At 53.1% G+C, this 21,764-nt stretch overlaps 1 protein-coding gene across 2 annotated transcripts in view; it reads right to left on the reverse strand.

Annotated features, from left to right (window-relative positions):
• Positions 1-21,764, reverse strand: part of PPL (periplakin) — a 46,541-nt gene that overhangs the window by 5,683 nt on the left and 19,094 nt on the right. For both annotated transcript variants that reach the window (XM_024553340.3, XM_024553339.3), the window contains exons 2-19: positions 19,197-19,296; positions 14,242-14,396; positions 13,445-13,565; positions 12,733-12,858; positions 12,605-12,646; positions 11,092-11,253; positions 10,879-10,986; positions 9,805-9,900; positions 7,986-8,108; positions 7,687-7,833; positions 6,983-7,134; positions 6,003-6,100; positions 5,644-5,801; positions 4,584-4,762; positions 4,356-4,494; positions 3,040-3,233; positions 1,390-1,540; positions 517-600 (exon numbers count right to left, since the gene is read on the reverse strand). In XM_024553340.3, coding sequence (XP_024409108.2) covers positions 517-600; positions 1,390-1,540; positions 3,040-3,233; positions 4,356-4,494; positions 4,584-4,762; positions 5,644-5,801; positions 6,003-6,100; positions 6,983-7,134; positions 7,687-7,833; positions 7,986-8,108; positions 9,805-9,900; positions 10,879-10,986; positions 11,092-11,253; positions 12,605-12,646; positions 12,733-12,858; positions 13,445-13,565; positions 14,242-14,396; positions 19,197-19,296 — 2,335 coding nt within the window. The remainder of the gene's footprint in view (positions 1-516; positions 601-1,389; positions 1,541-3,039; positions 3,234-4,355; positions 4,495-4,583; positions 4,763-5,643; positions 5,802-6,002; positions 6,101-6,982; positions 7,135-7,686; positions 7,834-7,985; positions 8,109-9,804; positions 9,901-10,878; positions 10,987-11,091; positions 11,254-12,604; positions 12,647-12,732; positions 12,859-13,444; positions 13,566-14,241; positions 14,397-19,196; positions 19,297-21,764) is intronic.

Raw genomic sequence — 21,764 nt, forward strand, 5'->3', positions numbered from 1 at the left:
TGAGACAAGGAAAAGTGCGTCCACAGTTCCCCTCCACCCCGGAGAGCTCCCTTTGGGCCTTCTCCCCATGCCAGAGAGTGGTGTTCTGCTTTCTTCATCTAACTCCTGTTGCCACCTCCTAAATCATCTGGTCTGTCAGTTTGATGGCTTTATACTCCATCAAGTGGATGGATGATCATTGACCTAGCCATTCCTCTGCTACTGAACTTTTAGATTATTTCTAGTTTGTCTGTCTAGGTTATTTTACTGTTCAAAATAATGCTCTTACAATGATTTTGTTTATGCTATACTGTTTTTCTGTATTTTTTCTTTTAGGATAAATTCCCCCCGGTTTACTGCTTCAAACAGTAGAAAACCCTTTTCTGGTATTTGATGCCTAGTGCCATATTTTTTTCCCAAAGGGCTGTGCTCATTTGCAGAGCTGCCAGCAGGGCCTGAGGGTGAGCCTGCCGGGCCCAGTGCTTCTCTTCCCAGAGGCCCTGATGTTTTACACTCTGGGCGGCTCTCACGTCTCACCTTGACAGCTTGCTGGTACTGCTGGGAATGAGCGCAGACTTTCTGTACTTCCTGTTCCCTTCTTGCTATTTCATCTAGTAGGTTCTATAAAACAACAGAGACTTTAAAAATCAAAATTTTTACACAGAAAACAACCTTTGTTGGGGGGGGGGACCTTGATAAATCAGCTGGATTCCTTAAATCTGAAACTATTTTTCGATAGTACCAAGTACGGTGAATGGCTTCCTTACGTGCATGTGTTTGTTACAGAGACAGTTCTAAGGCCCTGTGAAGAAGGGCCAAGAAGATAATTATCTTTGCCTGGAAAAGAATGTTCACTGCATGCTTCAACATGTCAGGCACTGGTCTCATATCTAACTTAGATTATCTCATTTAGTCTTCCAACAAGCCTGGGAGGTAAGTGCCATCATTATCCAGAGGAAGCTGAGACACAATGAGGTTGACTGGCCAAGGGGACACAGCTAATACTGAACTGGGAGTTGAATGTACACTGTTGGGTGCCCGTGTGCCTCGTCCCTCTCCCTGCAGCACTGCTGCCTTCTGAGAAGCCCGGACTCTGAACTTTGGAAACGGGATTTTCCCCATGTGGGCCCCTATTTCTGTAGCCATTTGCCTATTCAGCCAGCCTGCACTGAGAGTCACTTGGCCAGGACCCATGATGGGCACTGAGGAGGGAACGGTGAGCAAGGCTGTCTTTGTTCTCAAGAGTTAGGTGCTAGGAGCCAGGCAGGGCCAAGGTCCGGTAAGATCACAGCTCTGCCAGGGCAAGTGGCAGCCACTGCCAGGCTCCCCTCCACCAAAGGGCTGACTTTGACCTCTGAGGCCCTGCCCCTTGTGACTGTGTGCCCATGAACGCAGAAGCAGTTGTCTTACTTTCTGATTCTTCAGCTTGGTCTCCATCTGGCTGAGGCTGTCTGTTTCCTGGGGCTCGTAGCTGGGGATGTTGGACAAGAACTGGAGCACGTGGTTGTAGCCACTGCGGTAGTCGTCATAAGCAGCCCTGGCACTCTGCAGGCTCTGGGCCCTGCAGAGCAAAGCTGGTCAGGCCTCTGCCCCAGCAAGCAGATGCCTCACCAAAAGCTTCCCCTGTCCCTTTTTAAAGCAGTTACCTTGTGTTCTTTTTGTGTGTGTGTTCATTTTTTAAAAGCATGTGGGGTGGGGGTGGGGACCAAATGTAACTCAACTGGAAACAAACATTCACTAGAAAGGGAGTAGGTAATTCCCTCTTCTCTATGAGGAACAGATATGTAGGTCCATGTGTACTGACGTGCAGGGATACTTGCTTTGTACTACAGGACCTAAATAATACAGAGCTTAGGAAATTTTTTTTTTTTTAGAAATTTTTTTCACCCGAGGATATGTTTATTGATTTGAGGGGGGGGGGGGCGGGAGGAGAGAGAGGGAGAGAGAAACGTTGATTGGTTGCCTCCCATACGCGCCCTGACCGGCAATCGAACCCACAACCTTTTGGTGTATGGGACAACACCCCAACTGAACCACCCAGCCAGGGCTAGGAAAATTTGGAACCAGAAGTAAAAACATATCAAAAGGTTTGGGACAGAGTAAAAGCAGAGCTGAGGGAAACATAGGGTTAAGTGTTTATATTAGAAAAGAAGGGCCCAAATCAACAACCTAAGCTTCCACCTTAAGAAATGAAAAAGAATAAATTATATCTAATGTAAGCAGCAATGAGGAAATAATGAGCAGGCATCGGTGCAGCAGGAAACAAGAACACAGGAGAAAGAGCACTGAAACCACAGCTAGTTCTTTGAAATGGTCAATAAGTTGATAAACCTCAGAATGAATGATCAGGAAAAAATACAATATACAAATACAGTGAAATAAGATTTAACATCAGGAATGAGAGGGTCTCTCCTCAGAACCTGCAGGCAGTAAAAGGGTAAGAGAGTATTATGAAAAATTGTATGCCGATAAATGCAACTACTTGATGAGATGGACAAATTCCTCGAAAGACACAGACTACTGAAGTCCACTCAAAAATGAGATGAGCCAAAGAGTACCTATTTAACAAGGCTGAATTTGTAGTTAAAATCCTTCACACACACACACACACCACACTCTGAATTGTGGGCCTATACAGCCTCACTGGTGAATTCTACCAAGTGTTTAAGGTAGTAATATCACTTCTGTATAAACTCTTCCAGAACACAGAAGAGGAGAAGGGAACACCTACTGATTCATGAGGCTGGCAAAATATATGACAGGAAAAATAGCAAGATACCATGTATGTGGTATGTTGTTATGTGTGTGTGACCCACCCACCCACCCCAGCTTCCACAGAACACCTTTTTGGAAGGATTCATATGAAACTGATAGCAGCGCTTACCTTGAGGGAAGGGAGCTGGGCATTATAATCACTTTGAGTGTTTTACTTTGTATTTTCATCGCTTTTTTCAAAAAGCAGAAATTACTAGAAAACAGCCTTTGGTGGTGTCAGCAAGGATCCCACTCTTGTGGCCTCAAGGCAGACTAGCTCAGCCAGGGCCACCCTCGGCCCCTCACCTGAGCTCAGCCTGCTGGCGGAGGTTGTCGAAGCGCTGGCCCAACTTGTGCACCTCGGCCTCCTGGCGCTCCAGGTCAGGGCAGTGCTCCTGGAAGCGGCTGGCCAGGGAGCTGGAGCACTGCTTGGCTGCCTGCAGGTTCTGCTCCACCTCACTGAGCAAGGTCTTTTGGGCCTGCAGCTCAGAGGCCATGGCCTGTGGGGTAGAGAGGCCAACAGTGGGTGCTGTGGCCAGAGCTCCCAAGGGCAGCTGCCAAGGCAGTACTGCCCCAGGTGATTGGGGACAACTGCTTTGGTGGGGGTAAGCCTGGGCCTAGGAAGGGACTAGGGCCTTGCCTCTGTGTGTCGTCAAATCTGATGGCTATTTCTGCGATGTTCCATTTTGTTACAATGAACAAACCCGGAAAAACTTAACGTCTAAAAATCCTGTGGCTGAGCCCTGGCTGGTGTGGCTCAGTGGATATAGTGCTGGCCTGAGAATCAAAAGGTCATCGGTTCGATTCCCAGTCTGGGCATGTGCCCGCATTGTGGGCCAGGTCATTAGTTGGGAGTGTGCCAGAGGCAACCAATTGGTGTTTCTCTCCCTCTTTCTCCCTCCCTTCCCCTGTCTCTGAAAATGAATGAAATGTTTAAAAAATAAATTTAAAAATAATAAAAAACCCTGTGCCTGGTTGCATATGCCCTGTGATGCCACAAGCACAACTGGAATGGCCAGCTGCTCCCTGCCTCCCGGCTTTGGGGCAGGCTTTGACTCTGCGCCCATTTCCTGGGCTCTGAGGTGCAGGTCTCAACACACAGGCAGGATTCTGTGAATTGGTGTGTGTGAGCCAAGGGCCTCCCTCGGGCTCATAGACTCGAATACTCAGAGTGGTCAGGCAGGCAGATGCTGGGGATAGGGGGCAGCTGCTTCAGAGATCCCAGAAATCTTGGGGGAGAGGGGCTTGTGCACATCTCTGACTTTAAAATCTAGCACCTGATTTCCACAAGCCACTCGAACCCCATGAGCAGCTGAAATTGGTGCTGTGTGCCTCCATTTACAACTTCCAGTTTGGCACACTGCTGGCTTCCAAACCTGGAGAGACTGGCTGCTGGGCATCAGGGCCTCAGTCCTCTCATCTGTCCAGGACTGCTGGGTGGGAGCACCTGGACAGAAAGGGCCTGGGAAGGGACTGGGGCCTTGCCTCTGAGTTTCTCCTCAAATCTGGTGGACATTTCTGCATTTTTGTTACAATGAACAAAACCTGGAAAGCTAACCTAAAAACCCAGTGGCTGGCAGCACGTGCCCTGTGATCCCAAAGCCCAGGGTCTGCAGACTCACTGCCAGCTCCTGCCTCTTGCTGTCCAGGGCACGGCCACTCTCGGGCACTGTGTCTTCCTGGGTCAGCCGGTTCTCATATGTGGCTAGCACCTCCCAGCCCTGCTGCAGACTCTTCTCCAAGCGGTTGGCAATGTTGACCCTGAGGATAGAGGTCAGGAGTGAAGAGGGTGCCTGCCTGCCTGCCTCCTTGATGCCACCAGACCTCCCCACTGCCTGCCTACAACCCACTTCTCCTGGGCTGAGTCCAGCAGCTGCACCAGGCGCTCGTATCTGTGGTTGGTGTCCTCCACCCGGGTCCTTAGCAAGGGTGCGCTGCCACTGCCTGGAAGGGCCTGCATGAAGGCCTCGCACTCGGCGGTGCTGTGTGCCTTCTCAGGCTCAATCCGCAGCAGCTCATTGGTGATGTTCTGTGGAGACAAGAGGCCCTCCTGTTGGCCACAGGTGGGCAGCCCCTCGCCCCAGTGTCCCGCAAGCTTCAGGGAGCAGGGGAGGCTGCTAGGGGCAGCTCTGATTGAAGTGCAGAGGCCTGGGCCTGAGTCTGGAGCCTGAACGGGGTTCTGGTGTCTGCATTTGTATTGAGCACCCCAGGGATTCTGAAGCAGGAGACTGTGCCTCACAAAGGGATAAAATTAACAAGCAGTTGCCAGAGCTAGCACTCAAGTTCCAAGTACCACACATGGTGATTTCATTGATCTTTAGGGGCAACCCTAAGAGATAGGTACTTTCTCCCGCCACAGCTGGGGACCTACAACTGCAGTCAGCTTAGGAAGAGATGTGGGGAGGCCCGGACTTTGCTCCCACGCCTGCACCAGGCATCCTCTGGACGGTGACTTGGCCCCTAGCAGCCATGATGTGAGGCCACATCAAAGGTCACTGCACTTCTTCAAGCCCAGTTCCTCCTCTGTAAACCACGAGTGGTCACCCCTGCCACAGAGGGTACCCGAGGACTGGGGAGACTGTGAAAGACTGGAGCAGCGGATGCTGTTCGCGCCCAACCACGTGGCACTGCAGGCCTGTTGCTTGGCTCAGCTCTACGAACTATGCAGAGGCAGGACAAGCCTCACCAGGCCTCTCGCCTGGGGGTGTGGTTGAAGTGGAGTGCCAGGGCTCAGGCACCTCCTTGATCCTTGGCCAAGCACAGCTCCCCTCCCTCACACCTCAGGAATTCTTGTCACACATGGCAGGTGGTCCCCATTGAGCACCAACACCGCTGGGGGGATGACACCTTGAGCAGGGGCCCCAGAGAGCCCGGGCCCAGCCTAGCCTTCGGCCTAGGCTGAGGTGGTACCTTAAGGTCTTTGGCCCGCTCAGCACTGTCCTGCACAGCCCGGCCTTGTTCCAGTGGTGGCCGCAGGATCCCTGTGATGGCCTTCTCCTGCCGGTCTAAGTCGCTGGCCACCTTGTCCAAGCTGGCCAGAAGCTGCCGCCCCTGCAGATCAGAGGCATCTGCCGGAGAGAAATCAGAGAGTCGGGGGGCCGTTGGGGGCGTGAATTCCAGGGAGTGGGCTGAGGAGGCCAGCTGAGTCCTCCAGGGCTGGCCCAGCCTCCCTACCTGTGCCACGTCCAACCCATGCTGTCCCATCTGCGGCACAGACCGTGCCTCCTCCCTGTCCCCACACAGACTTGGGCAGTGGCCCCAGCACCCACCTCCAGGGTTCTCTGCCTTCAGCACCTCATGTCGCTGCCGGAGTGCACTCCTCGTCCCAGCTGCCTTCTGTCGCACGCTGCGGTACTGGCTGCTCAGGCTGTGAGAGCAAAAACGGGCTGGGGACCCAGGGCAGCCTACTGCCCCTCCAACCAGACGCAAGACCCTGGCCTCTAGATGGGCAAACAGCCCAGAGGAGTCAGGTGGCTCATCAAAATGCTTTGAAAAGTTAAAGCATAACACAAAGGGTTTGCTGAAACACTGCTGTCTTTTCTCATGGGTTCAGGTGGGCCCTTTCCTTCCTTCCCTCCTTTCTGTCTTCTTCATAGCAAGTCTGACTGCCTAAAGTCATCTGGTCTGTTCCCTACCAAGGTGTTACCCCCGAGAGGGAGCGGTACAGAGGTGCTCAATAAATACTTGCTGAATGAATAAATCAAGGTACTCCTAGAATTGCTCATTCAACAAAATTCTTGAGTCCTTACTTTGCACCAGGTACTGACTGAACAAGGCTCTGGAGACAGTAAATTTCCTCAAGGAGGCCCTGCCCATCACACACAAAGCACACAGATAAACAGCAGCATGTGCAGTGGGAGGGAGGAGGTGCTTGGGAGCTAAGAGGTGGCAGCACGACTGCTGGAGCCAGGGTGGAAGGCAACGGGGTGGTCAGCGGTCAGGGAAGGCTTCACAGAAGAGGTGACCTTGGAGCTGAGGCCAAGAGGCTTGAGCTGACCAGGCAGTGAGGTGTCCAGGTAAAGGGAACAGCATGTGCAAAGGCGCAGAGGCACTTGCAGAGAAACTGCTCACTGAACTGTGCCCACAGCTGGACATTTACATACAGCAAGTCAGCCCAGGTGATGGGATGTGCCCCTGTCCCATGCCTCCAAGTGGGTGCAGATGTAGGGGTGTTACCCAGGGCTATGAACAGGGTCTGAGGGGCCCAGGGGTGGAGCCAGTCCATACTGGCTCCCTCCTTTGCCTGTACCTGTCAGCCAGAGCCAGGGCCTCGGGGTCAGTGGGGGGGATCATGAAGCAGACGGCTGGGGCAGTCAGCTTGTTCCCCGCGCTGTCAGTGAGGTCCCAGCTCTCCCCGTTGTTCTTCTGCAGGGTATAGCTGTAGCCCCTTGAGATCAGGCCCTGGCATGGGCAGGACAAACAGTGAGAAGGCACAGGGAGACCTGCCTTGGCTGGTGGCCTGGGAACCCAGGAGCCATCTTGCCCCTGCTCCCCAACTCTGGCACGTGGGGAGTCAACCCATCTCTCAGATCTTCCCAAGATGTCGTGCCATAGTTGGAAAAGACTGGGGACATCCACCCCATTCCTAGTCCATGTAGTCTCTCCCTTCTCCCTTCCCAGGCCTTTACTACTCCGGCCTGGCCAATGAGAGAATGGCATCGTCCCCCACCCCCACTACCACAGTGATTGGTTTAGGCTGCCACAACTCAAGTTAGGCCAACGCGAACCTTCCCTGATACCCCTGCTGGAGTGACTGGGTTTGCACAGAAGGCCAGGGCAGCTAGTGATGGGTTGTGGGGGCTGGCAGAGAGTGACCCCAATAATAGAGATGGGCACAGGTTCCTGAAAATGTTTGAGGCCCTGCATTCAGCCACGCCACCCCTAAGACCTTTCAGTGGCACCAAGAGGCAATTTGGGGCCTGGCTTGCCTGGGGCACCTGGGCAGCAGCTCACCTGGTCACCCTCAAAGTCACAGAGTGCCTCCACGGGGATGGGCTTGAGCGGCGTCTCCCGGCGGTACTTGAGGGGCACCACCTGCTGTCCTCGCTTCTGCAGGCTCTGCACCACGTGCTCATACTTGTCCAGAGCCTTCTCCTGGTCCTGAACCCAGGGGGATGCCCTGCTGAGACCACGCAGCCTCCCCCAAGTGGGGCGGGGGTGGCCAGGCAGCAGGTGGGAGCTGTGGAGGAGCCTGCTCAGGGCTGAGGGTGGGGAGGGGACATGGAGAGTCACTCACTGGGACCATCACTCACATCCAGCTCCCGCAGCAGCAACTCAATCTGGTATTGGTCCTTGAAGTCAGGGCTGTATTTCTGGTTCAGGTCTGAATCCACCTTGCGTAGCAGCTCCTGAGCATCCTTCATGTCTTTGTGGAACTAGGGGAGACCAGTTGGCCCAATCACGAGCATGAAACCACTAAGACCCCTGGGGCTAATCCTGGCTGTGGCTTCAAGACCAGTCCCAGTGAGGGCTGGGCCTCCCACTCACCCTGAACCCACCGGCTCTGTGGGACACCCCCAGGCCTCCATTGCCTGGCTTCCTAGAGGGCCTCACGGGGAAGAAGCCAAGTCCCTTCCCACCGATGCACTCGACACCACCACTAGGACATACCAACTTTCCTTACACACGAGTCAGCCCTCGTAAAGTTCTCTCAAACGTCATTCCTCTTTGTTCCAGGGGCACCCTGACAATGCTATCTACACTTTCACTTTTGACACATGGAAGACAAGCCTCCCTACTTTGCTCTAGAATATTCTCTTGCCCATTCTTCAGTCCATTAGCTCTGGAATCACTCCCTGTCAGCTGCCCCCTGGGCTGCAGCCATGAATGGCATTTGGGACCTCTGTGAAGCTCACAGCCCAGAGGCTTGGACACCAAACTGTGAGTTACAGAAGTGTCATCTGAGTTCGAACGTCCCCAAACCACCCAATCATAAGTCACCTGCAGCTCGTCAGAAAAATACATTGCTGCCCTGGCTGGTGTGGCTCAGTGGATTGAGCACCAGCCTGCGAACCAAAAGGCCACGGGTTTGATTCCCAGTCAGGGCACCTGCCTGGGTTGTGGGCCAGGAACCCAGCTGGGGGCGTGCGAGAGGCAACTGATCAATGTTTCTCTCACACATCAATGCTTCTCTCCCCTCTCTTTCTCCCTCCCTTCCTCTCTCTAAAAATAAATAAAATCTTTTAAAAACACTCACACACACACACGCGCGCACACATTCTTGGCCCTGGCTGGGTGGCTCAGTTGGTTAGAGCATTGTTCCAATGCACCAAGGTTGTGGGTTTGATCCCTGGTCAGCCAATGAATGCATAAATATGTGGAACAACAAATCAATGTTTCTCTCTCTCTTCCTTTAAAGTCAATGGAACAAAATAATTTAAAAACCATTTCTATGAAACAATCAGTATCCATCAACAGATAACTGGATAAACACAATGTGGTACATCCATGCGATGGAATATTATTTGGCCATAAAAAGGAGCAACGTTTTGATTCACGCTACAATCTGGATGAAGCTTGAAAACACACAAGTGAAATAAGCCACAAAAGGCCACATAGCGTATGATTCCACTTATATGAAATAGCTAGAACAGGCAAATCCAAAGAGACAGAAATAGATCAGAGGTTACCAGGGGCTACAGGAGGGAGGGATGGGGAGTGATTGTTTAGTGGGTTCAGAGTTCCTATTTGGGGCGACGACAAAGTTTTGAAAAAGACAGTGGTGATGTTCGTACCACATTATGAATTCAATGACTGCCACTGGATTGTATGCTTAAAAAAGGCTAAAATAGCAAATTTTATATTATATATATTTCACCAAAATGAAAACCCACACAGTCATTTCTGGGCCTCACATTGACCTGGTGAACTCACGCTCTCCAGCCCTGGCCCCCCGGGAAGACCGACAAGGGCCAGGCAAGCTCGAGGCACGCCCGTGTCCTTCAGCGTGGGCAGTGGGAGGCCCGGGAAGACCACTCTGCAGGGCTCCTGGAGGGAGCGGCACTGAGGCCAAAAGTAAGCCAAGTGGGCCCTGAGTGCTCCCACCAGTGGGGCCCCGGGGCCGGCAGGTACCTGGTGGTAGTCTTCCATGTACTTCAGGTGGCTCTCCTCGCAGATGAGCAGGTTCAGATACTCCTTCCAGTCTGCATGCACGGCCTCCATGTGAGCCTGCCAGGAGAAGGGGGGGCGGGTCACTGCTGGCAGGTGCCTGGGACACCAAAGGCATGATGGGATTCCAGACCAGAGAATTCGGGGGGTGGGGGGGTAGAGAGCACCTGGCATCTGCATCATGTGGCTCCCACAAAGGCAGCCAGCTCCTCCTACCCAGGGGTGGGAAGAGGAAAGAGGGGACGTGTCAAGCAGCCAAGCAGGGCTGCCTGCCCAGGTGCTTGGTCCGCACATTGCACAAGGGACAAGCAGGGGCTGTGCCTGCCCAGACAAAGTGGTGCTTTTCAAAAATTTTTGCAAAGGCACTGGAGGGAATTGAATGGTATCCATGCCCCAAATTCATGTTCCCCAAGAACTCTGAATATGACTGTATTTGGAAACCGGGTCTTTGCAGATGTAATTGGTTAAGAATCTCAGGATGAAATCATCCTGGATTTAGGGCTCATCCAAGCCCAATGACGGTGTCTTTATAAGAAGAGGAGACACACACACAGGGAAGAGGCCATGTGAAGACACAGGCACAGATAGAAGTGATGCAGCCCCAAGCCAAGGGCTGCCGGCAACCACCAGAGGCAGGGAGAGGGGCAAGGAAGAACCCTCCCCTAGAGCCTTCGGAGGGACACAGCCTGCCAACACCTTGATTTTACACGTCTGGCCTCCAGAACTGTGAGAGAATATGTTTCTGTTGTCCAAAGCCACCCAGTGTGTGGTCATGTGTTACGGCAGCCCCAGGACACTGATACGGGCACCGTATGGGCTTCAGAAGTCCGGCGGCCAAGAGGAGGACGTGGCAAAGAATCAACACAATGGAGGAGGCCGGGTCAGAGCAAGATGAGAGGGCAAAATGGAGAGATGGGCAGATGGCCACAGGACGCAGCACCCCTTGCCTTGGGTTGTCCTGCCAAGTCCAGGTGGCCCAGAGCAGAGGTTGCCCTCAGGCCCCCCTGGAGAAGGCATCACTTCCCGGTGCACACACACCTCAATGGAGTTCCTCCCAGGGTGCTCAGCGGCCAGCATCTGGTCTCCCTCATTGTGCAGCTTATTGATCCTCTCCTCTTTAACCTCCAGGTTCCGGTTGATGAAATTCTGCAGTGGAGGGGTGGGGGACAGTAGAGGGGCTCAGCACCCAGCCTGGCATCCCTGTGCTCCCTCCTGGATCTCTGTCCCCATCCCTCAGGTTCCAGCGCCCACCTCGTACTGGCGCCGGCGGCTGGGATAGTCGAGGTTGCGGTCACTCCAGTCGTACTGCATGCGGCCCTTGGCCTGCTGGTCCAGCCAGTACAGCTCGTTGGTGCAGCGCTGCATGTAGTCCTGCAGCGAGCTTAGGTGCTGCTGCCGCGCCTGCGATGCTGCCTGTGGAGTGGGGGACAGGGCTGAGGTTTCCTGCCACACCTGCTGCAGCTGGCTCTAGCCCAGCTGCGCTCCCCCACTTGGATAAGTCACTGACCCTCTGAAACCCAGTGATTCATTCAGCAACTATTTACTATGCACTAACTGGCGGGCATTGTTCCAGGCACTGGGGATACAGCAGTGAACAAAACAGACAGAACCCTCATGGAACTGACATTTTTGTGGAGCCTCAGTTAACTCATCTGCACAATGGGCACGACAAAAGCACTGTTCTCATAGGGCACAAAGTGCAGCATATAGTTGGTGCTCAATAAACGTCAGCAACTACAGCTTCCACTTTCATGTCTGTCCGGTAATTATATAGATGGCTAGAACAACAGCAGCGAACTGCTTGGGCTTTACATCTGAGAAGGGAGGGGGTGCGGGCAGGGAAGATGGGGAAGGAGGAGGGATGTCTGCATTTTGCTCTGCAAATGAGAACAGCGACTAACATATACACGGGGTCACCGTGAGCCCAAACTGTGCTACGGTCTCCTCCAACACCAACTGATGCCATGTGTGAAGCAAACCAACGAGACTGGGACTCGCGGTGACTCCACTGTACGCAAGAGGAAACCGAGGCTCTCAGGCTAAGGAGCTCACTGAAGGTCTCCCTGCCGACCAGGTGTGGAAACAGTCTAGCTCCAGAGCCTGCGAATGGCTGAGCTCTGACCCCCCTCATTCCCACATCTGAGGTGCTTGAATGTCTGCAACAAGAAAGCATTTACGTATCACGAGTGCAGTTTTACAAGAATGCATTCTTGCCCTGGCCGGCGTGGTTCAGCTGGCTAGAGAGTCGTCCCATAAACTGAAAGGTCGATTCCTTGGGTTCAATTCCTTGTCGGGGCACATGCCTAGGTGGCAGGTTCAGTCCCTGGCTGGGGTTGGGATGCATGCGAAAGGCAACCGATTGGTGTTTCTCACATCAATGTTCCTCTGTCTTTCAGCATCTCTTCCTCCCTCCCCCCCTCTCTAAAATTAATAACCATGTCCTTGGTTGAGGATTAAAAAAAAAAGAATGCCTTCTTTAAAGGTTTGAAAAGGAAAATAGAAAATCTTTGCTTATAAAGCCTATGGCATCGTACTTGGCACACAGAAGGTGCTTAATAAAGAAATAAGCAGCAAAGTGCAGGACAGGCTGTATCCCAGTAGACAAATTAGGATCTCCTGGGGTTTTCCATAAGCACAGGGAAAACTGGGGCACCTCTCAGGCAGGGGCTCAAGGTACCATCTCTTCCCACCTCCTCTCCCTCCGTTCTGTTTGAATTATTACTGCACACACTTCCTACCCCAGCCTCTCCCACCCGGTTCTCACCAGCAGTTTCTGATACTTGGCCTGCAGTTCGCTGTTCTGCTCCTGAGAACAGAGCCAAGGACACGGGTTAGGGTGGGGTGCAGGTATGAGCCCCTCCTTTCCCAGTCCCCTCCACCACCAACACCTACCTTGCCCCCGTCCTTGGTCAGGTGGGGCCCAATGGCCTTGACCTCATTGTGGAAGATGTTGTGCTGCTCCACCTGGTGGTCCACCAGCGGCAGGTCTGTCCCAAAGCTCTGGCTGCTCAGCTGGTCCTGGGAGGGGAGGATGGAGACAATGCACGCAGGGGGTGGGCCAGAGCTGGGGACTCCTCGCAGGGCCAGCCAAGGAGTGAGCGAAGTGGCCCCGTGAGGGACACAGCAAGAGGTTGTCACCTTTATCTACATGTCAACTCATCTAATCTCACAGCAACTTGAGAGGCCCACAAGGTTACTGTGTCCATTTCACAGATGGCTCAGCCAGAGGCAGTCACTTGCCCAGCATCACACCAGTAAGAGAGGACTCTGGGCTCCAGTGGTGGCACCACTCCATGGGAGACGGGCTGGCGAGGGCACGGGAAGAACAGTGGCTTGCCAGAAATCTGCCAGCCTGCCAGGACCCTAACGAGCAAGGTTCGGAGGGTGATCCCAGGAGGGTCCCAACCTCTATCACTTCTGCTGTGTGACTGTGGGCCAGGCACTGCACCTCTCTGGGCCTCGCTCTTCTCATTGTCACACATCAGAAAACACCGGGAACATGATTCCCTCCTGGCATGACTGTGGTGACGTTAAACGGTGGGGTTCTCCCCCTACACACCTGGGGGCCCCCCCTCGCCCCCGCCAGTGGAAGCCTGGGCTGTACCAGTTTTTCTTCCACCAGTGCCGCCCAGTTGACCTGTGGGTCCACCGCCTTCACCGTCAGGTTGTAGATCTGCTTGTGTTTCCCACGGAGGTTAGTCACGCGCTCCTTCAGCTGACGGATGCTGAGTGGGGACAGTGGCCACCCTGGTTAGCGGGCTAGTTGTTGGGGCACTGCCTGAGCTACCACCCCCCTTTCTGCACCGTGTGCCCTGGAAGGACAGGTGACAGAGGCCTTGGGTTCCAGACAAACATGCACCCTCCTCCTGTCCACTTTCCTTCCTCCTTTCCCCTTCCATCAATGCCTCCCCCAGGCCTACTGTGTCCCCCAAACTGTAGAAGGTTCTAGAAGCAGGCAGGTCCACTGCTCTCTAGAGCCCATTCATGAAGGACCACAGGGGTAGTGTGGGCCATGACAAGGACAAGCACAGGGAGCTGTGGGGCACTGAGAGACCCTCGTCCCTGCTGTCTTGAGTGCCGATTTCCCCACATCAGAGCAAAGGCAAGGGCCACGAGCACGGGAAGCCAGGTGGGCATCGGCTGCAGAAAAGCGTGCTGAAAAGCGAGGTGTCAGGAAGCTGGGGTCACACTGTGACCAGGACAGGGAACACCAGTACTCTGAGTTGTCCCCCTGACTGCAAAATGGGTTGTCGTGAGAACAGCATAAAGTGTGTGGCATGTGCCTGGAATCTACTTAGCCCTCGATAAACCTTAACATGGTTCCTGAATGCTGAGTGGGCTGCCGCCCTCCTGCCCTGGCCCAGCGCGGCTCCCTCAGAACCTGAAGCAGAAGGGACCTACTCCTCAGCGATCATGTCCCCCTGGGGATGCTTCATGTGCTTGGCGATGGCCGCATCTGCCTCCAGCACGTACAGCAGCTTCTCTGAGTCTGACACTTTCTGCAGGGCCACGTCCCGGTGCTCGGGCTGCCGGCCCTCCTGCAGCCGGGCCAGATCCTATGGGAGTCACGAGAGTGGAGGGACATCAGACAGGGACTCAGTGGGCACTGCAGGGATGGGAAGGATGGGAAGGATGGGAAGAGAGGGGCGAGCAAGGGACTCCTCAGCCCTGCCTATCCTCTCCTCCAGCCACACAGCAAACAGAGCCCAAATGTCTATTTGTGTGGTGCTCTGGGATGCAGCCCACTGAGGGGACCACCAGGAAGGCATGTCAACAGAAAAGCCTCACAAAGGTGATTGCAAGTTTGTAGGAGTCAGTGTTTACCAAGGAAACACACCAGAGGTGGAATGAGGGGCACCTGCTTTAGCTCCAGTGGTCAGTGAGGTCCCTCTGAGGTGTTAACACAAACTAGGAATGAAGGCTGAAAGGGAAGAGGGTTTTAGGCAGGGGGAACAGCCTGTGCAAAGGCCCTGAGGCAGGCAAGGGCGAGCTGAGACTGAAACCACCTCGGCTGAAAGGTGAGAAGAGGAAGTAGAAGAGGCGGGCAGGGCAGGCCAGAGCACCCAGGGCCTGCGCACTGTGGGGCACGGGCCGGAGACAGAATGTCTCTAGGAGGGAAATGACGTGGCTCCACCCATCCTTAAAAGCGTCGCCTCCTGGGGCTCTGCAGGGAGAAGGTATTAATACAAACTGAGAGGGCAGGCAGCAGTTGTGACAGCACCCAGTGACAGCTGAGGGTGGCCCTCATTAGGACACAAGAGTGAACAGAATGGGTGGACAACTGGGAGGAACAATCAGTAAGTCACTGAGTCCAGGGTCTTGCTTGTTTAGGGAAGAACAATAAATTGGCAGTCAGGGTAGCAGGTTTCTAAACACAGCCCATTAATTCACTTAATCAGCCCACGTGAAGACTGGCTAGGCACTGTGCCAGCCCCTGGGGACTCCAAGCCAGCAGGGGAGGGGGTGACAAATCAGTGACAGGTCAGAGGACAGATCGGGTATAACCCTGGGTCCTATGGGGGCCAGTCTCCTCCCCTCCCTGGGTCTCAGAGTCTCCATTGCTGCTGTGGGAATAGGAAAAACACCTGCTTCAGAAGAGACATCGCAGTGAACTAAGGAGATGGAATCACTGATACACTGTCTCGGAAGAGACTCAAAAACCAGGCAGAATGAGAAAAGCAGGCGCAAAAGGCCACGTCATATAGGATTCCATTTACGTGAACTGTCCCAAGTTGACAAAGCCATAAAAAAAAATAAGGTGAGTGGTTGCAGGGGCTGGACGGAAACAGAATCAACAGTGAATGGTCACAAGAGATCTTACTAGGTAGGGGACAAAAACAGTTGGAAACCAATTTTTGGAAATGGCTGGGCCACTCGATGAATTTACTCCAAAGCACTTGAAGTAGGAGCAGTTTCTGATATCTAAAACAAGCCTTGAAAAAAAGGAATGAATGGAGGTGATGATACTGAGTAAAGACGACTTTCTTTCAGAGGATGCCCAAGCCATCTCTCCCGGCCAACGCCAGGACGGCCAGGGGCAGGTGGGCCTTGGAGTGAGGCCCACGTGTCCGAAGGCCAGTCGTGCTGGGCCATCTCTCCCACCCTGAGGTGAGTCTGGCCAGTTAAAAAAGTACAACAAACACCATGGTTCTTGGGTTAGGTGGAATTTTATCCACTCCCTCATCACCAGCTGATCTGAAGCTCTCCTGGGTAGTTTATAGCATCAAAGATTAATGTTGCAAAAGGAGGAAGTAAATTAATCATGCAAGCCTTTTCAAAACATTCTAGCCAAGACGAGAAAGGGGCATGTAGCTGAGGGATGCCTTGCAGGTGTTCACGAGTTCCGTCAGGCAGAACCAACCGACTGTGAGAGAGTCACAGCGGCGGCTACCTTGGCTACCTCGAGGGGACGGCGATGGGAAGGGCCGTAAGGGAGCTGTCTGGGAGACGGTCTCTATCTTGACCTGAACAGTGATTCCATGGGTACCTACTGATGGAAAAGCTAATGGGGCCGAACTCTTTAAATCTGGATGCTTTCTACACACCTTATATGAGTTACACCTCAACAAAAAAGGTTTTTAGCTCTGCCCAGTGTGGCCCAGTTTGTCGGGCATCATCCAGCACAGCAAAAGGTCACCAGTTCGATTCCTGGTCAGGGCTCAGGCCTGGGTTGTGGGTTTGGTCCCCGGGCAGGGTGTGTACAAGAGGCAACGGATGGATGTTTGTCTCTCATGGATGTTCCTCTCCCTCTCTATCTGCCCCCCTTCCCCTCTCTCTGAAGATAAATAAATAAAATCTTTTTTTTAAAAACAGTTTTTAGCCCTGGCTGGTGTGGCTCAGTGGATTGGGCGCGGGCTTGTAAAACAAAGGGACACAGGTTCGATTCCCATGCCTGGCTTGCGGGCCAGGTCCCCAGTGGGGGACGCAGGAGAGGCAACCACACATTGATGTTTCTCTCTTTCTCCCTCCCTTCCCTTCTCTCTAAAAATGAATAAATAAAATCTTTTTTTTTTTAAAAGGTTTTTAAACGTAAAAACATATTATAGGGACCGATCTAATACCTTATGCATACAGTGGCGGACAGGTGGGTGACAGAGCAAACCCAGCAGACGTCGCTGGTGAAATCTGAGAGGCGGGGGCCTGCCTGTACTCTCCAGGCTTTCCACTCTGCCGCACGTTTAAAATTTTGGATAAACATGAAAGTTCACGTGTTGTATAATCCCATTTATAAGTAAAGCCGATTTGGGATTGGCAGGGGCTGGCAGGAGGAGTGACTGCTAAGGCGTGTGGCGTTTCCTTTGGGTGGAAAGAATGCCTTGCACTACCCAGAAACGGTGGCTGCCCGACGCTGCGTAAGTGCTAAATGCCACGGAATCACTTGCTTTAGGTGGTTATTTTATGTTATGCCACCTCAATAAAAAAATATAGGGAAATTCTACAAAACTTTGGGGTAATAAAATCGATAATGATATTCTCTTCTGAAAAAAAGAAAGGAAGAGAAAAAAGATGAGTCTTCATGTAGTCTTCAAAGTGTGGTCTCCTTTTTTGAGTTTGTTCATTCGAAATTAAGAAACAGTTCAAAATTATCTCCCAGATACATCCCTGTCAGTTTTGAGTCATTACTCTAAGCAAGTAAACCGAGAGAGTGAGCCTTATTTACACGCACACAAGAAAGGGTCAGACACACCAAAGTGTTAATAGCCGATAGGTCTCTCTGGTGGTGGATTAGGCATGACTTTAATTTGCTTCCTTATGCTTGTTTATCAGTCCTGCAATGTCCATAATGAACACATATTACTTTCATTAGGAGAAAAAAGGACACACCCAAAAAGCTGTTTTCGTTTAGGAAAGAGCACACCAGGGCAGCAGCATGATTGCGGGAGTGGAAAGTCACAAGAGGAGCTGGGTATGTGTGGTGGGGGCGGGGGCAGAGGGAGAAGGGGCTGGCACGGTGGGCGCTGGGCAGGAAAGATAGGAGGTGGCCCAGCAGCTGAGGGCAAGGAAGGAGTTGAGGGGAGGGCGCCTGGCAGGGAACTGACTTCCCACTTGTCTTTCCTGCCCCATTTGCCACCCCTGGCCCACCCATTCCTCAGGTCTCTGGGCTCGGGTACGTGGACACCTGGGTGGTCAGAGGGAGGCGCAGCTATGGCTGGCCCTGGGGACAACACTGGGGCCAGCCAGACCTGTCCTCCTGCAACACCCACTCCTCTTAGTCACCCCTGGGTAGGGAGGCAAATGAAATGCAGACTGCCCAGTTAAATCTGAATTTCAGATAAACAATGGATAATTTTGTAGTATAAGTATTTCCCAAATAGTACATGAGACATACTTATACCCAAAACGATTTTTATTTGTGTTCTGAAATTCAAATTAAACTGGATATCCTGTATTTTTACAGAATATTTGCTAAATCTGGCAACGCCACCTTCGGGATGCTTCTGGGGCCAGCTCTGTCACCGACTAGTTACCCAAGCCCTCTCTGAACCTCAGTTTCTCAGTTTCTCCAAAATGGGTATGCACTCAACTGCACCGAGCTGCCGGAGTGTGCATCTTAGCAGCTCACAGTTTGAGCGCGGCTCCAGGGTCCCGCGGGGGATAGAATCCTTTGGAAAACCTACAGCTCAGGACCCCCATTTTCCAGAAAGGAAAAGGAAGCTGAGGCACAGAGAGGGCCAGTGATCTTCCCAGCTACGTTGTCTCTCTTCTCTGAAGCGGGAGGAGGACAGGAGAGTCTGGGTAGTGGCGGTGGCCGTAGGAGAAGGAAGAGCGATGCCACTGGCAATGATACTGAGCCCTGCGCTGCACCTGCATGATCGCGTCGACTTTGTGCAGCAGCTTGGGCAATAGGGACGGTCACCCCTACCCCTACGGAGGGGATCACATGCACAGAGATGCAAGGAGACTTGCTCGAGGTCACCCAGGAAATGGCAAAGAGGACCCTAACCATGGGACCCTAACCACGGGATCCTCCTGCGGCTGTGCTTCTCTCCCAGGGCCCATAAGTAGCAGGAACTTAGCACCGGGGCAGGGGCTGGTGTTAACAGCCATAAGGAGGCTCCATCTCCTTTTTCCACCTCGGCTCTGTTCCCATTTGAGGTTGAGTCACTGGGTGGGGGAGGGGTCCTGTGCACCATGGGGTGTCTGGAGCATCCTACTAGATACCCAGCCACTGCACTCCCCCAATTGTGACAGCTAAAAATGTCTCCAAATATGGCCACATGTCCCCTGGGGGCAGAATGACCCTAGGTGGGAACCTCTGGGTCAGACAAGACCCTGGTCCTGAGAGGGGCTGGAGGCTCGGTGGGGATGGGGTGGGGGGGAGGGGAGGCACCCGGGTGGGAGGCGGGGGTGCTCACGCTCTGCATCTTGGCCTCCGTGTCCACGATGTTCTTCTCCACCTGGTCGGCATTCTTCTGCAGCTGATCGATCAGCTCTGACAGCTCCTTGTTAGAGATGCTGCAGGCAGGAGGGGTGGAGGTGAGCTGAAGGGCTGGGGGCAGGGCCAGGGCCCCACCCGGGCCCTGGCTGCCCAGGTTGTGCCCGGGCCCAGGCTCCGAGCAGCAACTGCCCAGTGAGCCTCAGGTGGAGCCTGGCTGTGACCCAGGGTGAGGTCACTAAAGCCACAGACACGGACCGCATCTGGTGAGGGAAGCCAGCCTGCTCTGCTCATTCCCTCTAACACTTCCGTTTGCAAGGTTCCATTCTTCCATGCTTTTTTTATTGAGATACAATTCACATACTATAAAATCACATACTATAAATCACATACTGTACAATTCACATACTATAAAATCTACCCTTTTAAAGTATATAATTCTTTACATACAGAATTACAAAGTATATATAAGTGCTTTTTAGTATGGTCATGAGGTTATACAACCATCATCACTGTCTAATTCCAGAGCATTTTCATCACCCCAAAAAGAAACCTTGTATCCTTTTTATGGCTGAATGTGGGCTCCCATTGCACGGAGAGTCCACATTGTGTTTATCCATTCATCCGCCGACGGACATCTGGGCTGTTTCCACCTCTGCCCGTCACAAACCATGCTACTGTGAACCAGATTCTGTGCAAGCACCCTTATTGTTAAGTACCTGTTACTTTTCTTTCAATCTACAGACTCTTTGTATTTAAATAAATTTGCTAAAAAGACGAACCTGAGTTCCCCGTTGTAAGCAGAAAACCAGAAACCCTTGCTATAAATGGAAGCGACCACCAAAGTCAGCTCCACAGAAGCAGAATGACAGCACGAGGTTCTGGCTGGATGCTGGGCGGCCTGCTCACCTCAAGACCAAGCCCTGCCCACTCTTGCTTAACGGCACAGCTTGGCGGTTACCACAGCCGAGTCAGAGCTGTGGTAGCGCCAAGCTGAGACTTTCTCCTGGATGCTCTCAGAGCATCTGAGAGACCTGAAATCAGAACAACCTTCTTGAGCAGCATTTCTGTGCCCCCCGGTACAGAAGTCCCGCAACCCCATCCCGTACCACTCTGGCAACACTGCTAGGGTAGCGAAGACCTTAGCCTTCGTATCAGATGTGGGTTCTGGCTACGTGACTGGGCCAAGCTGCTGTATCTCCCTGTGCCTCTGTTTCTGCTGTCAGATGGGGAATAACCTAACCTTTCCGGGGGTGGGGGGTGGGGGGGTGTTATGGATGGGAGTGGGGTTGTACAGGCAAAGAGCTGGTTTGCGATTATGGTTGTTAAGGAGCCTTACTGATTGTTGTTCAGCCCCACCCTACCTTTGTTTTTGTTTTCTTTAAACAAAGGAAGAAACAAAGACCAGAGAGGGAAAGCAACTGGGCCAATGTTGCCCAGCCAGTCAGATGGTCAATCAGTCCCCAATCTCCATCCAAAACCCTTCTGTACAGACTCCATGGTGGGGCCTGAACAGCCAAGTACCCAGAATTTTCATTCCACCTGCACTCATTAGCACCTACTGTGTGCCAGGCCCAGCATTGCACGCAGACACAGCCTCACCTTCTGAGAATTCAGCCCCTAGACGGGGAGGAAACCAGCATTTACAGCAACAGTCACAAGACTGAGGCAGGCACGGGTGCTGGGGATGACAGGGCAGCCTCCCAAGCAGCTGGGTGGGGAGGGCGGTGATCAGGGAAGGCTTCCTGGAGGTGGTGGTGGTGGCTGGGTTCTAAAGGACAAGGAAGAGTTGGGTTCATAGGTAGAAGGCTCCAATGAGGAGAGGCCACGAAAGAGGTCCTGGGAGTGTCCCTTTGGCTGGCCCAGGGACCCTCAAGCAAAGGGGGCTGCCAGCATCTCAAAGTGGAATTCCTCAAATCAAGGCCTGGGACTCCCCTCCTGTGGCATAAACCTCCACATTCCCAGCGATAACCCAGACTTTCTGAACATGGATCTCCAGAGCTGGGCCCAGGAAGCTGTATCATTGCTGCTGTTGTTTCTACAGGGTCCCCAGAGGACCCTAATACCCTCCAGGGTTTGAGGTCCAGCACTGCAGGTACTGCTGGGATAGGGGGATGTCGGGAGGCAGAAATGGGGGCAGCAAACAGAAGCTGTGAGTCTGCCCATCCCTGTCCCAAACCTTGACTGAGGGCCTGCTCTGTGCCAGGCCCAGGCACACAGCGACAGGGGACGGGGGGCGAGGACGACAAGACCTAGGCCACATCCTTTGCAAAATCAACCAAGGAGGCGGCTTTTCCCAAAGCGGGGTCCCTGGAATCCCAGTCATTCTTTCAGAATGAAGCCTTTGTCAGTCAAGGCGGTTAGGAAAACCCAACCCCCTCTGTAAGTCCAGGAGTCAGTAAAGGCCCTGAGAAGTCCTGCAGTGGAGAAAACTGGTACTCAGTGGGCTGGCCGGAAAGGCTCAGCAGAGGGGACTGTGGCTAGAGGACCTGGGTAAGGAGGGGTGAGGGCTGGGCTGCCAGGTCATGGGCCAACCCCCATTGCTCCC

This window comes from Desmodus rotundus, chromosome 1 (genome assembly GCF_022682495.2).
Source record: "Desmodus rotundus isolate HL8 chromosome 1, HLdesRot8A.1, whole genome shotgun sequence".
NCBI lineage: Eukaryota > Metazoa > Chordata > Mammalia > Chiroptera > Phyllostomidae > Desmodus > Desmodus rotundus.